This window comes from Ursus maritimus, unplaced genomic scaffold (genome assembly GCF_017311325.1).
Source record: "Ursus maritimus isolate PB19 unplaced genomic scaffold, ASM1731132v1 scaffold_7, whole genome shotgun sequence".
Lineage (NCBI taxonomy): Eukaryota > Metazoa > Chordata > Mammalia > Carnivora > Ursidae > Ursus > Ursus maritimus.
The window spans coordinates 34,788,286-34,806,146 of NW_024426885.1; the positions used below are offsets into that span (position 1 = coordinate 34,788,286).

Sequence of the window (17,861 nt, forward strand, 5' to 3'; positions counted from 1 at the left end):
ATATGCATAAGTATATGCAGACACACACACTTACGTATGCTTATACACAGGCTTATTTAACAACTCTATGAGCTATGTATTATTATTTTCTTTATTTTACAGAGGTGAACTGAGAGTAAACTGAGGTGAAGAGATGTTATTTGTCGAAAGTCACATAGTCACTGGCAGATTAACAAAGGATCAGAATTGAGAATAAAGAAATAACTCCTGAAAACCAACGAGGGAAAAGATAGAAAAAAAAAAATAGGCCAGCATATTGAACTAGCCATTCGCAGAAGAAATATGAACGGCCTGTAAACGTACAAAGATGTGCTCAGCAATGGTGGAAATGTAAGAAACACACTGGTAAGCTAAAATCAAGTGTTAAGGAGAATGTGGAGAAATGACAACTCTTAGAATGTGGTGGAAATTAATACTGGTACCACCACTCTGGAGAGTGATCGGACAATAGCATCTGTGTTTTGGCCTGTGATTCTGGCCATTCCACATCGGGGCTTATGATCTAGGGAGACTGCGCAGGTCCGCTCAGTCTGGGAGAGGGCACTCTTCGTGGCCCGGTTCACCCTGGCGAAAACACCTAAATGTTAGTCTGTGAAGGAGAGATCTACAAACTGTGGTGTTTATACATTTAGTAGGGTTCCGTTCTGCAACTAAAACGGGTGAATTATATCTAAACATAGAATCGTGGATAAACCTGGAAAAGACAATATTGACTGTAGACAGTTGGGTTCAGATAGTAGAGTATATTAGGTATGCGACTGTGGCAATGCTGTCTAGTGTTTATAGGCGGGCACGTGGGTGAGAGGGATATAAGACAGTGCTGGAAGGGTTCACGGCCGCCGAAGCTTAATGGAGAAAGGAAAGAATGTATTGGGATTGGAGAAGGGCACAAAAAGGGGCTGTTCATAGCAGCATTGTCCACAATAGCTAAATTGTGGAAGGAGCCAAGATGCCCTTCAACAGATGACTGGATTAAGAAGATGTGGTCCATATATACAGCGGAATATTACTCAGCCATCAGAAAGAACGATTACACAACATTTGCAGCAACATGGACAGGACTGGAGATTATGCCAAGTGAAATAAGTCAAGCAGAGAAAGACAATTATCATATGGTTTCACTCATTTATGGAACATAAGAAATAGGAAGATCGGTAGGAGAAGGAAGGAAAGAATGAAGGGGGGTAAACAGAAGGGGGAATGAACCACGAGAGACTATGGACTCTGGGAAACAAACTGAGGGCTTCAGAGGGGAGGGGGGGTGGGGGACTGGGATAGGCCAGTGATGGGCATTAAGGAGGGCACGTATTGCATGGAGCACCGGTGTTATACGCAAACAATGAATCATGGAACACTACATCAAAAACTAAGGATGTACTTTATGATGACTAACATAATAAAAAATTATTATTAAAAACAAAGGGGCTTCAACTCCACCTGTAATTTTTTATTTTTAAATAAAGTTGGGCAAATGTTAACATTTGTTGGATCTGAGTGTGGGGACATGGTTTTACTATATTAATTTCTGAAATTTTTCTCTGTATTTGAAATGTTTCATTAAAAATAAACTCCCCATTTATGAGTTTTAAAATTATGCCATTTACACATCTGTAAAATAGTATTAGAAACCCTTGCCCAGAGGATGTGGAGAAAGGGGAACCCTCTTACACTGTTGGTGGGAATGCAAGCTGGTGCGGCCACTCTGGAAAACAGTATGGAGGTTCCTCGAAAAGATGAAAATAGAGCTACCCTAATGACCCAGTGATTGCACTAGTGTGTATTTACCCCAAAGATACAGATGTAGTGATCTGAAGGGGCATCTGCACCCCAATGTTTATAGCAGCAATGTCCACAATAGCCAAACTATGGAAAGAACTCAGAAGTCCACTGACAGATGAATAAAGAAGAGGTGAGATACACACACACACACACACACACACACACACACACTGGAATACTACTCGGCCATCAAAAAAATGAAATCTTGCCATTTGCAATGACGTGGATAGAACTAGAGGTATTATTAATGCTAAGCAAAATAAGTCAATCACAGAAAGACAATTATCATATAATCTCACTCATGTGGAATTTAAGAAACAAAGCAGAGGATCATAGGGGAAGGGAGGGAAAAATAAAACAAGACAAAATCAGAGAGGCAGACAAACTGTAAGAGACTCTTAATCAACTGAGGGTTGCTGGAGGGGAGAGAGGTGGGGGAATGGGATGATGGACGTTAAAGAGGGCACGTAATGTAATGAGCACTGGGTATTATATAAGACCGATGAATCACTGACCTCCACCTCTGAAACTAATAAAACACTATAGGTTAATTAATGAATTTAAATAAAAAAATAAAATACAGAAATTGATGCAAAAAAAAAAAAAGAAACCGTTGCCTAGTGAGACATCTACAAGGATAAATTCTAAAGCACTGTTTCTGGAATAAGAAATATTCTCAAAAAAAAAAAAAAAGAAATATTCTCCTAACACAATTTTAATGCCTCAGAAGCACTTTGTGTTCTTTAATCTGTGGTTGTCCCAGTGTCTGATAGTCAAAACCCCCCAGAAGCCTTCAGAAGCCGTGGTTTTAAGGTCAACACGTAAGCACCATGCTCCCTCTTGCATCCCATCATATTGTTTAACATATGCCACGTGCGGTGAGTGCTTTACACACATTGACTCATTTAATCCTCCTACAAGCCTACTTACTAGATAGGTTTGTTATTTCCACTTACTAATTATTTTCACGTAGTAATTGAGGCCGGGGGAGAATAAGTAATTGGCCCAAAAAAAACACAGTTAGTGAATAGCAAACCCAAACCCAGGCAGTCTGGCTCCAAAGTGTGGTTCGTAACCACCACATGGGACCAAAGGCTGTGTGGCCATCTGGGTGAACTGATCGCGTATTTGCCACTGTGAAAACCCACCCTGGTCTTTCTTCCTCCCACCCAGCTACCTATCTTCCATGAATCAGTCAGCTCTCTTGTCCCATGAATTACTCATGACATTCTCCCCTACATTCTCATAATCTCTTCTCTCTTTTCCTTAAGCATAGGGGATGTGGGCAAGGTGAAGAAGCCCAAACTAATGGTTTTGGGGAGGAATACTTAAGATCTGAAGTTGGCCAATGAAATGTCTTACTTGGTTCCTTTCTAGGTGGCCTCCGTGGCGTTTTAACGTTCATTTGACAGAATGGTCTGTGACCGTCCAGACACTGGATAGACGTTATTTCATACTGAAAATAATGTGAAAGAAGTTGGTTTTATTTGGTGTCAATATCAACACATATCTCTTGAAGCTCTACGTATTAGCAAATTCCCAAGCACTAGTTTAAGAGACAGTGTGATGAAGAGAACAGTTTGCTTTTATAAGATATTTTAAACTTATGGTTTTAATTAATTGCCTAATATTAAAAAATTGAGCTGAAGCCTGATTGATTGTATAACTTTAATATTTGAAAAATTTTATCCAGAAACGAAGAACTTAATACAATACGATTTGTACAAAAAAGACAGACTGTTAAAAACTTTTGATCATACAGACAAAAATATGATTAAGCAGATTTAAAAAGGACAGGACGTTTTCTAAATACTGATAAATACTGCACAATGCTTTAATTTACTGTGGCAGATATAAAAATCAAGAATTCTTTAACAGATTATATTTTAAAAAGCAACTACATGAATTTTCTAGCTATTTAAATTAACAAGATAGAACAGCAGTGGTTTCTTTTTTTTTTTTGGAAAATGAGGTATTATTACACTGTAAACCAAAAACAACATAAATAAATAAAGGCAACGTGTAATTAAGTGATAAATGGTTACAAATTTCAACTTAATAACAACGGACAACAATAATTTTCTAGTTGCTTATGGACTTTGTCATTTAAAAATTTGGCTTGCTTGTGTACTTATTTAAAAGTGACAGAGCTATCGATATACAAGCACATCATTAAACATGCAGACCAAGCCAACACAATTTTTCCATCTCTACCAAATAAAAACTCTGTTTACATTTTATTTAAAACACTTAAGTCTGATTTCTTATACGTGATTCTTTTGTGCTTATTAGTAAGTAGTAACCTACATTAAACATCTTACATTCTAGTTCAAGCAGTGTAACAGAGAAGCAGTTTTATTTGCATATGGATAAAAAACAAGAGCAAACAAAACCAAACCAACATGCCTTTAACTTTCTTAGGCTTTTCCAAGATTTTTAAGAAGAATCCTTTACATAGTATACCCAGTGGAAAAGCAGAGTCACTTCCGTCGCAAAGAGAACAGTAAACTAAGTAACTCTATTCCTCAAACATTTGAGAATTGGCTCTAGAACTACAGGAGAACGAGTTGATTCGTTCCTCCACCCTAAAAGAATTCTGCTGGTTGGGTGTAGGAAGCAGAGCAATAAGAAAACAGTGTAACTAAGAAAAACCTGGGGGATGGTATTATTTGCCTGTGAACCATATGCTGGTACTAAATGCTGGCTTCATTATTATTGCAAATGTATCTTCAGAGTTTCCTGAAGGAAAGCTATCAAAGTATAATAGAGAAGTCTTGATTCGGAAATATTTGTAACATGCCAATAAAACTGCTTCATTTGCTGTAAATAAAAAGAAAACCATTTACAGTCTGACTTAAAATGTAGTTTCTTTTTACATGCTACTTGTTTAGAAACGCCTAAAAGGGTAACTTTTGAATTTACTACATTCAGAATCCAGTGAAATACAATCATTTTGGCCAAAATGTTGAACTTTATTTTTACACCAAGCTACATCATTTTGACATAGTTGTTATTATTGTATTCACTTTTGTCAAATATCTTATCCTAGCCTTTCCCCAAAATTAGTGTTTCAGTACAACTGGTGATCAAAAAATATTAGAAATAAGCCTTGTACATCAGTCAAAGTATATATAAAAACAGTTCTTTTCTTTTGTGCTTGTAATTGACTTAATTTATCAACAGTTAGATCTGATTTCCCCTCTAATGTCCTGACCCTTAAGAAGAAATGATCATTATACAAATATTACAGAATACTCAAAGTAACTAGTTTACCACCCACGTGCATGCAGACTAACATTACTTAAAAGAACAGAACCTCGAATCCAATTAGTCTGAAAATAGTTAACACTCTTGTACAATCATCTTTATTGATTTGTAAAAGCTGTATACACATCTAAAACCCTGAATTTACTTTGTAAAAATAAATCTTTTAGCAATAAATGGCACTATCAAAATCCCATTATTCTCAGGCTATTATGTAGTTATTTACATGCTTTTCAGCAACAGTTGAAAAGAATCTTATAGGACCAAAGCCAGTATATCAAAAAAACCCTGTAAACTGCATTTATACTGTTGTTGTTTACCTCTATATGAAAATATGGCTACATGCCTTACATGAATGCGAATGTAGCTGTGTGTGTTGCTAGTGTGAGCCAGCAGCACACAATCTGCCACCGGGCTCCACCGGGCTCCACTACGCGGTCAACGCACTCTTCACTGTGCTTTGCTTTCCCAGTGGAACACCTGTGAGAAACTACTTATGGAGAATGGTAAAGTGCTATAAAAAAGAGGGGCTGGACCCACACCTGTCTCTGCCATCTGGTGTTTTCCCCACTCAAGCAATTTCTGTGTTTTTAGAAAATCATGCCTCCCCCACTGAATGTATTTCATATTTGATTTTTTAAAAAAATCAGTATTTTAAAGTTGGTGAGCTTTGTCAGGTGTTGTGAGACAGAGACATGAAAAGGTTAAAGGCACAATAAGAGGGAAGTGAATGCTACATATAAATATATTTCAAGTCTTCTAGGTTACTCAAGTCCAAAACCTTCTGAATTTGAAATTCCAATGATCAATTTCTGTTTTAGGTCCTTTTTGCTCTTGTAGGGAGGAAGGCAAAGTTGATTGAAGCAGGTGTGGGCCACAGGCAACCTAGGGAAAAAAATTTTTTTTAGAGATGCTAAGTCTCAGAATACATACAGGATACGTGCTAAGCTATGGTCAAACATGGCCAATTCGAATCTAGTTCGCTATGCTAAGAGGCGACCCATTAATTCCTTCACTGAGCAGATACTTACAGAGCACCTACTATGTACTGGCACCGTTGTTCTAGACACAGGGGCTGGGTTTACACACCAGACAGTCAATGTCCCTGCGCTCTTGTGAAATTTGCATCCTAGAGGCATTACTCTTGGAGGCAGATCTGAATTTGAATGCTGGCTCCCCGACTTTTTGGCCATGGGATCTTGTTCGAGTGGCTTCATGTCTCCACATCTCAGTGTCCTTTTCACCACAACAGGGTAAACTATCCAAGTTGGTTGTTTGAAAGATTTAAAGAGCTATGTGCATAAAACACCTGGCAGAATAGTGGGTAATACAACTGTTACTATTATTTCAGTCTTGATTGTCCAAAAGTAATAAAAAGAACATTCCTGGATACTTAACGCCCACTCTTTCAGTGCCGCTGCCCTCAGGCACATGCGGCATCCATCCTCGGAATCTTCTGGACCAGCGCCGGTCCTCTCCCTGATGACACTGTTTATCTTCGTTCTAGATTGCTACCCTTTCTTAGGCCCTTCCTGCAGACTTTATGAACTTCGGCAGCGTCAGAACAGCCATCAGAGAAGTCAGTGAAAAAAAAAATAGAGAATGTGCCAGAAAAAAAGGAGAACATTTTCAAAGAAGTTTGTAGGTTAGAAACTAAACTTTGCCAGCTCTCCGTATGAAAAGACTTAAAACTGTTATAATCAGTTTGCATTTATTGAGTGCTTGGTCTATGACAAGCACCGTGCTAATATGCAGTGTTTAATTTAAGCCTCAAAGCAACCTAAAAAGTGGTTTTTGTTATCCTCATTTTACTGATGAGGGAAACTAAACATGGAAACATACAGGCTAAGTAATCTGTTCGACACTATAGAGCTGGTAAAGTTGTAGACCTGATAATCAAACCCAGATCAGTCTGACCCCACACCAATACTGTTACCATGTAAAAATTCAACATTCTCATTTAACAAAAATCTAGTGGCTCTATAATGGTGATGTACAGATCTTTGATGGACAACTATATTTAATCTATGTGATGTCCTACTGCACATCCTAGAGCTGTGGAAGATTCATGCCTAAACCACATGTGCTCACAAAACAATCCCTGAAGTAACAATAGGAAAAGTTCAGATGTAATACCACTTTTGTATTAAATTACATTACTCCTATGACCTTATTTATTTCTTTTCTTATTTTCTTATTGTTAAAGTGGGCTCCATCTGGGTGTGGAGCCCAGTGTGAGGCTTAAACTCACAACACTGAGATCAAGGTCGGAGCCAAAATCAAGAGTTGAGCGTTTGACCCTAACTGAGCCACTCAGGCCCCCTCAGGTTACTCTTTCTACATTGACAATATTGTTGTTAGTCAATATTCTGGAACATCAATTTCTGTTAAGTAAATAAGCCTATAACCTTAAAAAAAGCTTCTTTTGAAATTTTTTTCATTTTGGGTTTTACTTGTAAATCTTATTTAGACATTTCTCAATTATATATATACATGTATAAATATTTGTTTTGTAGTTTAATATAATGTTGATGTTGACTGAACTATTCATTCAGGAAACATTTATTGAGCACCTAATACATACTGTGGCTATCTGAAGAATACAAAGATGTATAAGGCATGGCCTCTGCCTTGAGGGGCTAAATGACTAAGATAAAGGTGCGAGACGCTAAGTGACAAAGGATTTCTATTAAATATTTGAGGAGCGCATCAAAGGAACTACGATTTTTGGCTTCACAGAGAAAGTTGGTGAGAAAGTGGGTCTTTAAGGAGGGGTAGAACTTTCTTGAGCAGATAGACAGCAAGTGAATGTTAGACACAAAATGTGTCTAAGGAAGAGCAAAATCACCTGCTGACTAAAGCATGACAAGAAAGGAAAACTGATCTGTAATCTTGGGGAGAAGACTGCAGAGCTTTATTGGATAGGCTCTAGAGTCTAGAACTTACACTGAAGGAGAGCAGTAAAGGTATTACGGCCCAAGGACATACCATGAACAAAGCAGTGTTAAGGAAAATGAATTTAATAGGATAAAATAATTAAAAAGGGAAGAATCTGAGCAAGTAGACCAGGAAGAAGGCCATTTCAGTAAGTTAGGAATGAGGCAAAAAGCAACTCCACCAGGGTGATGGCCGTGGGAAAGGAAAGGACGGGGTCCAGTTCTAACATGAAAGAAAGAGCTGACAAAGCTCAGGGAATATATTGGGTGGGAGAAAAAAATGATTCTAATAAAAACAGTGTCTACTCATATCAGCTTTAGAAATTATAAGGTGTTTGGGAAAACAAGTAGATCAGCATCAACCCATCAATACTATTAGAAAACAAAGCCATCATTCAAAGCCATCATTACAACCTTCATATGCAAAACGCACTAGATATAAAAAAAAATGACTACTATTAGAGGACTTCGTGAACTAACTGTAATACAAGCGAAAAAACTCACCTTAATATTTTTAATAAAAAACACCTTTAAATAAAAATGAACATAATACAATGTACCACTAAAAGCCAGATAGATTCTAAAAGAGACTACAAAGCAGCCGACTTAGCAAAGTAAAAAGTTGATAGAAAGGAGTTATTAGTATTGGTAAGTCTTAAAAATGAACAGAGAACTTTAATGCATGCTCTCTCGAGGCTGTATTTACTCCCAAGATTTTTTTTCTACAAAAATGACTTCTGACTGAAAGAATCCTCTAATTCCAAGCATATTATTATTAGCAAAACTTACAGATTAAAAATAAAATTACGATCTGGAAATTTACCAGTTAGTAGAAGTTTCATTCTTTGAGATTTTAAAGTTCAAGTCGGCCATTCCACCTACAGGTACTCTGTCACTTCCTGTAGTAAAATGTAGCAACTTCTTTTGCAGATCAAGAGGAAATCCAAGCACAACATCCCAAAAATATCTAGAGAACACCAAAGGAAATTTATATAAAATGTCTTGTCAAAAATTCTGCAGATCAGAATAAAGTAACATAAAGTAAGCTCTAAGGAAAGAACTTCTCTTAAACACACATAATAGCCCTTAATGTGAAGTTAAGGAATGACAAGCTTCTATATATGAATTAGATTTTTGACTAACATTATTATGAAACCACCATTTTTTTTAAAGTAGGCTCCATGCCCAGCATGGAGTCCAACTCCGGGCTTGAGCTCAAAACCCTGAGATCAAGACCTGAGGTGAAACCCCAACTGAGCCACCCAGGCACCCCCAAAGTAACATCTTTATAGAATTATAAAAGTAGTCCAACAGTAGATAGTACAAAAGCCATTTTTCGCCTATGTAATTTACAAGTCTCATTTTTTTTTCAGCACAGCACTAGTAAAATGCTATTTATAAGTATAGCATCCCCGAATTCTAGAACCAAAGTCATTTTTTAAAAAAGTAAAATCTTGGGGCACCTGGGTGGCTCAGTAGGGTAAGTATCCAACTCCTGATTTTGGCTCAGGTCATAATCACAGGGTCATGAGATTGAGCCCCATGCTGGGCTCTGCGCTGGGTGTGGAGCCCACTTAAAGTTCTCTCTCTCCTTCTCTCTGCCCCTGCCCCACCACAGCTCACGCACTCTCTCTAAAAAAAGATCTGAAAAAAAAAATCTTTATACTTTTGTTGAAACTTATTTATGTCACTTTCTCTCAGGGGATTGCTAAGTGATTTCATATTTAATATTCTCACATTACTTTCTAAAGATAAAATAAGGCAGGGTGGGACTCTACAATATTTCAGCTAACTTACTTGATTTAAAGATTGTAAATTCTACAAATAAGTCACATTCTCTTCCGCTCCCTCCCCGGCAACCTCACTGTCAGAAATAGACTGAGCTAACCTTATAGTTAAGTCTGTTTTCGCGTAGCCATCGTACTGAGTACTTCTCTGCAGAGCGTGCATGTCCAGCTCGGGACTTCCGCAGACCAGAATCTCAACCTCTTCTGGACGAAGCAACTGCCAATAATTATTTTCCAAAAATGATAATAAAAAGTGATTATTAAAGTAATTATTAGTAATTAAAGTAATTATTAAAAAATGAAATTGGAATTATCTTCACTGAATCAAATTACAAAACACATGACTTCTTTATAGTAAATCAGGCCATTTTTATTAAGGAAAACTCTCCATTTTTAGTTTTCTACTGAGGTTAAGATATTTTTGCTTCTGAAAGTTTATAAATCTTGTCAAACTATTAGGCTGTCCCTTTTGCAAATAGTAATTAGCAATTTGTGGGAAAAACAAGCAGGTGACTAAGCGTGAATTCAAATGACAACTCTTCCCCTGAAGCCTGCTTGAAACTCTCTTAGCCATTCCAGCCTCCTTCCGATACCCACGCGCCTCCCAGGTGCACGGCAGAGTTGGGTACTTGGTTATAGTCTGCCTCGTGTAGTTCCCTGGTTTTTTCACCTACGTAAGTTGTGTCTCACCTAAAGAGATTAAAACTTAAGAACAGAGACCATGCTGTGCCATTCAATTCTTATTTTCCCTCCCTCCACTCCCACAACTAGCAGTGCGTCACACACAAAACCCAGTTAGAGCTCAATAAGGTGCTCCCTTTTCAAAGGTGCTTTTAACAACAAATATGAGATAGAAGTTACCTTAAAACCAGCTCTCTCCTATAATAATAACTCAAATGGGAGACCTTACTCCACACGCTATAATAAAACCGAGGGGAGATACAGGTGGCACGCCGGAGCGCACCCTGCGTAGCTGGGGCGGAGAGCAGGGCTTCGTGAGAAGACTCCTGCCGACTTTCATCTGACACGGTGCTCTAAATGGCAGCTAACGCATCTTCACATGGCTAAGGCATGTCAAACCAACCAGAGTTCATCATGCCTCTGAGGACAAACTACTTCCTATGGAAAAAGGTAACTTAGAGTTGCAGCAGGAAGCAATTATGAATACGTTCCTTAATCAGAAGAAGTTGTGGCTTCGGCCCTGGAGCTGACATGTTAACTCTGTTCTCTGTGCTTTGTCCCTCAGTATTAAGATCTTGGGCCTACAGGCTCTCTTCATCTGCTCTTAAGGAAAATTCTTAAAGCCCCAAACGACATAGTATAAGACAGAGCCCAAGGAAAGAAAAATGGAGATGACTGGTCTTTTCTCCCATTAGAAAGTAAAGGCCAAAATGAGAAAACTATTTTTATTTCTAGTCTACATTTAAAAAGTAAAAAATATTTTCTATTTTAGAAGCTTATCTATTTAAGGACTTATTTGTCAATATTATAGTATTACAAAATCTAATTAAAAGCTAATTTAGTTTTAGGGGCGCCTGGGTGGCGCAGTCGTTAAGCGTCTGCCTTCGGCTCAGGGCGTGATCCCAGAACGCTGGGATCAAGCCCCACATCAGGTTCCTCCGCTATGAGCCTGCTTCTTCCCCTCCCACTCCCCCTGCTTGTGTTCCCTCTCTTGCTGGCTGTCTCTGTTAAATAAATAAATAAATAAAATATTTAAAAATAAATAAATAAATAAAAATAAAAGCTAATTTAGTTTTAAACTCACCATCAGAGCATTTGAAGCACACACACTATGAAACCCATAATAAAATGCAGCAAACTGCTTATAGATGGATTTGTTGAGAAGAAAGTCAATATAAAGCTGTACATATTCTGGAAAGCAATTTTACATCCGTTAAATAGTAAAAGTAAATGGAAAATGTTCATGCATTTCAATTAAGAAATGGTGTCTACTTACCTTTCCTATTTTGATTGGTAACTGGAATTTTATCACCACCTGGCTTTAAATTGTAGGACTTAATTATTCCAAATTCTTCTTGAAAAACCTGTTGGGAGATTCCAACACATTTATTGGTATGGTTAATATAATAATAGGCTTCAATGAACAGATTTGTGAAAATTTAAGAACAGGTTCCGTCCCTCCCCTTTTCAACATACAAACTACAGGGACTTAACCCTCTCTGTTGAGCACAGATGAATACCTTACTGCTGTTCATCAACTTGTGTGGCCACTTAGACAATATTCAGGTCTTGGAGCTTTGTGGATTACTGACTTCCATTTCCCAATTGCTATTAGGGGAGAGGAAATGAGACCACTTTGGTCTGATCCATTAGTTTCTGCTCCTAACTTCTTGTATTGAAGCTACACGAGAGACTTATTTTTAGAAGCTGAAAAGCTCTGAGAAAGTGGCTGAGTCAAGGGAATATGGCAGGTGCCTAGCAGAGTGCCTGCCCCCTTGGGGAATTTCTCTGGGCACTTTCCTTGACTAGTCATCTATCCGTGCCTGCTGTGCTGTCCTGCTTTATCAAGGTAAGACCCTTTATGATAAAGGATGCTGTGTGTTGATTAATCCTTGTTCATCTTTTCTAATGATAGGTATTGAATAACAAATGGCATTTTTCATATATGGAATACACGGTTAAAGAAAGCTACTTGCCCTTAACAGTACCTGGAATGTTGAATAGAAATCTTCTTCAACATTGCCTTCATAGGAGAGGAGTTCACTTAACCCATGGGCCAACTCCTGTAAAAAGAAATGTTACCTGTGTTTTTAAACAAATAATATTACCTAAAACAGTTAAGCAAATCTACCATAGTGAACTCACATGTGAGACAGAGTAGATACACTCTTTCAGATTTTGAACCAAAGATAATATTTGAGATATATTTTTCCAGGGCATAGAATGCTTGTTAATGATTTCTACCACGTGAAAGGTTTGGAAAAACTCATTGGGGAAAGTCATGTAAAACATCCAGTTCAAATGACAGAGGCTTAACTCTGGAATCTGTTCTCATGCAGAGAGTGAAGAGCACAGTCTCCATCATAATTCACTGCTATCTGCAACATTACTCTTTTATGAATTCATAGTATTTCTCAATGTATATTCTTTAAAAACCTGCATGAGAGACTGTGGACTCTGGGAAACAAACTGAGGGCATCAGAGGGGAGGGGGGTGGGGGATTGGGATAGGCTGGTGATGGGTAGTAAGGAGGGCACGTATTGCATGGTGCACTGGGTGTTATACGCAACTAATGAATCATGGAACATTGCATCAAAAACTGGGGATGTACTGTATGGTGACTAATATAACAAAATAAAAATTATTTAAAAACATTTAAAAAAATAAAAATATCATTACTTAAAAAAAACCTGCGCTCTTAGGATTCATTTTTAAGCATAAAAACACACAGCTCATACATGTTAAGTGGTTTCTACATTTCAGTTACAGTGCCCTTCTCCTCAAAAAGTTGGGAACAGCGGAAGTAGTATTTTCCTATAACTTGTGTTATCCATGAACAAAGATTTACAAACAGAAAAACTGACCCAGTATTTAAAAATATTTTTCAGGTTTTATGAAAAAAATTAAAGTTTTAATTTATTTTAAATTATTAGAGGAAAAGGTAAACAACAGTATAGAATGATCTTACATACTTAAATACATAATAAATTTTCCATTCTCTTAAAAATCAGAAATTTTTATACAAATCTAGGCTGGCATAGATTTGGTATGACTGTCATCATTTGCTTCAATTATTAATAAAAATTATGAATGCTGAAAATTATAATTGGGAGTGTGCAATTTTTAAGAACGCCACAGATTACCAGGTGAACCCAGGGGAAAAGACTTACCATCATCTTTCAGAGATGAAACTTTTAATGACAAAATACAAAGTCAGTAGGTTATGAAGTTATGTATTCAGGTCTGTTTTATTGGGGACTACAGACCCTTTATTTCCAGACTTTGTATTTTCAAACCCCTATTTCTGAGGAGAATTTTTTTGTTTGTTTACCTATACGGTCAGTCTTAGATTCTTAACTATAATATGTTATTTCTAAAATTACCAGAATAAACTTTTTATGATTTTTGTAAACCTAAAATTAGATAAAGAGTGTGTGAATATACTGAATACTGTTTTTACACACCATTTGAATACCCTACCTGGTCTTATTTAATACAACATATTTGGGAGTGAGTTAAGCAGAAGAAATATCATAGTTGCTGATTCAAGGATATGCTTGGGTCTCCTCTGTTCTCATCTAAAACCCTCAAGTGTAATTTTCACAAAGCTATGAAGGTTGGGAAGATTTCTTATTGTTGCCACAGGACAATCCTGGTGGTTTGTCGAAGGAATGTAGGAATCTTGATTCATTATTAAAGGGCCAACATAAGAATATGAAATTAGCACAGTGAAATCTTCAGCTCCATAATATAAAACTATATTTCAGTGTAGTCATTCATAAAATATCATTAACTAAAAAAGAGCTGGCTCTAAATGAGCCAAATTTGAACAGTTTTAATGATAAAATGAGGCAATTTATTGGCAAAAACCAGTAATGAAATTAGAAAATTGGTAAAAAAAACTTGACTGAAATTTAATATGTGCAATTAAAAAAATTACAAAAGTCTAAAATGAGATCATGGTAACTCAGAGATTAGTCTATTTCCAACATTTTACAGGTAAGAAAATTAAGTGAATAATCCAGAGTCATAGCTCATATATTGCAGATATAAGACTATAGAAGGGAGAACCTTTTTTTTTTTAAGATTTTAATTTATTTATTTGAGATAGAGAGAGAGTGAGAGCATGAGCCAGGGGACAGTGGGAGAGGGAGAAGCAGGCTCCCTACTGAGCAGGGAGCCTGACTGTGGGGAGATCCCAGGATCCTGGGATCGTGATCTGAGCTGAAGGCAGATGCTTAACGGACAGAGCCACCCAGGCACCCCGAACTTTCAGTTTCTTAATCAGAGCCTGCTCTATTAACTTGTGCACTCCCATATCATATTATTTTTCTAACTGTTAAGTCATTTTTGTTTTGTTTTTTTGTTTGTTTTTGAGAGAGTGTGCATGCTCGGGGGGGGGGTGTGGAGGAGGTGCAGAGGCAGAGGGAGAGAGAGAATCTTAAGCGGGTTCCACACCCAGGGCAGAACCACCCAGGTGCCCCACTATTAAGTCTTATAAGAATTTATAAGACTTATGGATATTTGCTCTTAATTGAAAATATCATAAACCAACTTCGAAAAATTTGTCCGATATCAACCCCCAGGGAGTATGAAGAGTAGTTTTCTAACCAAACATGTTCTGGAGAGATATCTCAACTTCCACAGGAAGGCACCAATCCTACACAAACTCATTGGATCATTAAAACACAGGGATATTTAGATAGGAATACTTAGCAACAGAAATTCTCCACATCTCGGCTATTTGCTAAAGATATTACCGAGAATTTTCTGCTGACCAACAGTTATTAAAACTCAGCTGTAAAAAATAATATTATTATCGGGGATTGTCAGAAGGATATGTATAGCATCCACTCCTCTACTAAATTTTAATCTTTGATTAAATTTGATGATGAGAAATCTAATTTCTGAACAGAGGAATGTTATAAGAGATGGTACCATGAAATTCATTTGTTGTATTTATTTTAGAGATGTTTTTGCAGACACCGTTACTGATATTGCACAGTATCATCTTAATAAGAATTCACAGAAGTAATCAAGTACTAAGGGCTTTATTATCTCGTATCATTGCCCCGTATAGAAGTTTTGATTGATCACATAAGGAAATGAGAGCTCAGAAAAGTTAAACAACTTGGCCAAGTTCACAGAGCTAGTAAGTGGCAGAGCCGGGATTCTAATCTCTGTCTCTTTCACTTCAAAGCCTGTTCCGCTATGCTGTAAGAGCTGAGGAGTGCAGCAAAGTGGGTGATATCTCTCTATGAGGAAGGAGAAAGCTAGAGGAAAAAGGAGATGGGTTACATAGGTAGAGAGAAACTATATTTAAAAATGAGGTGCATTAGGAGAAAGACTTCAGGTGGAAGAGAGATGATTTAGCATTAAGGAATAAGATGCCAATAACTTTATACTTACAGGCATAATTTGACACAAGTCGTCAGTGGTCACACTGCAGATGCCTACTGGTATATTTTGATCACTAGGAATGATGGGAGGGCTCAATAATTTCTTGTAACAGCAGGGGGGGAAACGAATATCCAAGGTAATGCTGTTATAAACAGCTAGTCCCATAAGCTATGCATACTGAATGTTAAGCATTAACATAAAATCCGTGACAACGAATGAGTTTTGAATTATGCATCAGTCTATTTCTTGCATACTTCTTCCAGATCTAACACTGACTTTAATTAATCCCACATACTTCCTTTTATTTTCCTTTTATTTTACATAATATAATTCCTTGATTACCAAAAGTCATGTGAAAAGGGGGGGGGTCGGTTGATAGTATTTGATGATTCCCCAAGAAAAATTTATCTAAGATCACAACAGACAGCAATTTCGGACATTTCATAAATTATTTTACTACAAGAAAATATTTTCTAAATTTATTCTAAATTTAAACGCTGTTGGTGATTTTATAAGTAGCAGCAGCAGCAATTTATTCAGAACTCAGTGCAGAACACACTACTAATTTTGGTGATCATTTTAACTATTTTAAAACTACATATAGACCATGTAAAGAGAGCTGAACTGAAGAAACCCATGGACACAGACACACATACACACAGATGTACACACGCGCTATTGACAGTCTAACAAGGCAATTACTCTCCTACAGAAATACTTGAAAGGCCTTTATTGTTACTCGGAGTGTACACAAAGTGTTGAGGTTAAAAGCGACAGATGTTATATATATAAACTCTGCCCAATTGTATTTTATTTATTACTTAAATGGCAGAATGTAACTTATCCATTTGTTGAAAGAGGGATTTTAAATGTCCTATTTCAGCTGTCAAATAAAGATTATTATATCAAGTTATTAAGGAAGTCATTAATTTTATAGGCTGAAAAGGAAATCTAAACATATGGCCTGGATAAATTACTGAAAATAATTTTTAAAAATTGGAAGACAATGAGTATTTCAATTAGCAAAGTCAGAATGAAAGTTAATAATTTAAGGAATAGATGTATTATTTTATAGGTAACTGTATCAACAGAGACTGAGCAGTGTATTCAAGGGACAGAGACTGAAAATGATTCCACACTTGTGATAATAGCAACACTGACAGTGACCATAATACTATGATGGTTACCATTTATGATCTTCTATCACAGTGACAAGTTCTAAGCATTTTTCATTAAAAATTAAAAAAATTATAACCCTAAAGGCAGGTTTTTAGCAGATGAGGAAGCAGGCCCATAAGATTTGCCACAGGGCAGTTTCATATGTAGACCACAGTGTTTCATTTCATACCAAGTCAACCCGTGCTGGTTGAAACAAGGATAAGATAAGGATGGGGGAATTCCGCTGGACCACTGAGGCATCAGGTGATGCAAACAGAACAGATTGTGAAAACCCTGTTATTTAATTTAATTAATTAACTTGAAATGTGCAGCATATGTAAATATGCTTAATGAGCTTGGTCTTTTGGGTAATGATTGAATAGAAACTAATGCCTACTGCAAAAGAAGCCATTTAGTAAACTTATGATTTTATGTATAACACCATTCTAAAAATGTGATTTAAGCTAAGATCTAATACTGCATTATAAATATGAGAAAGTCAAAAAATCATCCAAATCTAAGCTGCGATAAGAATGTAAAGTATGACAAACATATATATCAGGGAATTCAAATAGCTCGTAGTATAGTGAGAAGTATTGGTGACTCAGGCCTTCAATGAAACTGTAACATTCAACAAATGATTACTGTAGATAACACTATAAAAACAGACGTCTAAGAATTGATGAGCACTCCATATTGTGGAACTTGGTGCTTTGGACCTTCGGACATGACGACATATACAAAATTTCAAATTAGGTTTACCATCTTAATGGGCAGTTTTCTCCCTGCTAACTTTTCTTCCATTCACTTTCTCAATTTTAATATACGTTCCTCAGGACTTATTCCAACAAATGCA

At 36.9% G+C, this 17,861-nt stretch overlaps 1 protein-coding gene across 1 annotated transcript in view; it reads right to left on the minus strand.

Annotated features, from left to right (window-relative positions):
• Positions 1-3,439: 3,439 nt before the first annotated feature.
• HECTD2 (HECT domain E3 ubiquitin protein ligase 2) overlaps positions 3,440-17,861 on the minus strand; it is a 74,572-nt gene continuing 60,150 nt past the window's right edge. Inside the window, exons 15-21 of the mRNA XM_040624673.1 lie at positions 15,857-16,015; positions 12,436-12,510; positions 11,724-11,811; positions 11,532-11,638; positions 9,868-9,983; positions 8,803-8,946; positions 3,440-5,928 (exon numbers count right to left, since the gene is read on the minus strand). Of these exons, the coding sequence (XP_040480607.1) occupies positions 5,808-5,928; positions 8,803-8,946; positions 9,868-9,983; positions 11,532-11,638; positions 11,724-11,811; positions 12,436-12,510; positions 15,857-16,015 (810 nt within the window). The 3' untranslated portion in view covers positions 3,440-5,807. The remainder of the gene's footprint in view (positions 5,929-8,802; positions 8,947-9,867; positions 9,984-11,531; positions 11,639-11,723; positions 11,812-12,435; positions 12,511-15,856; positions 16,016-17,861) is intronic.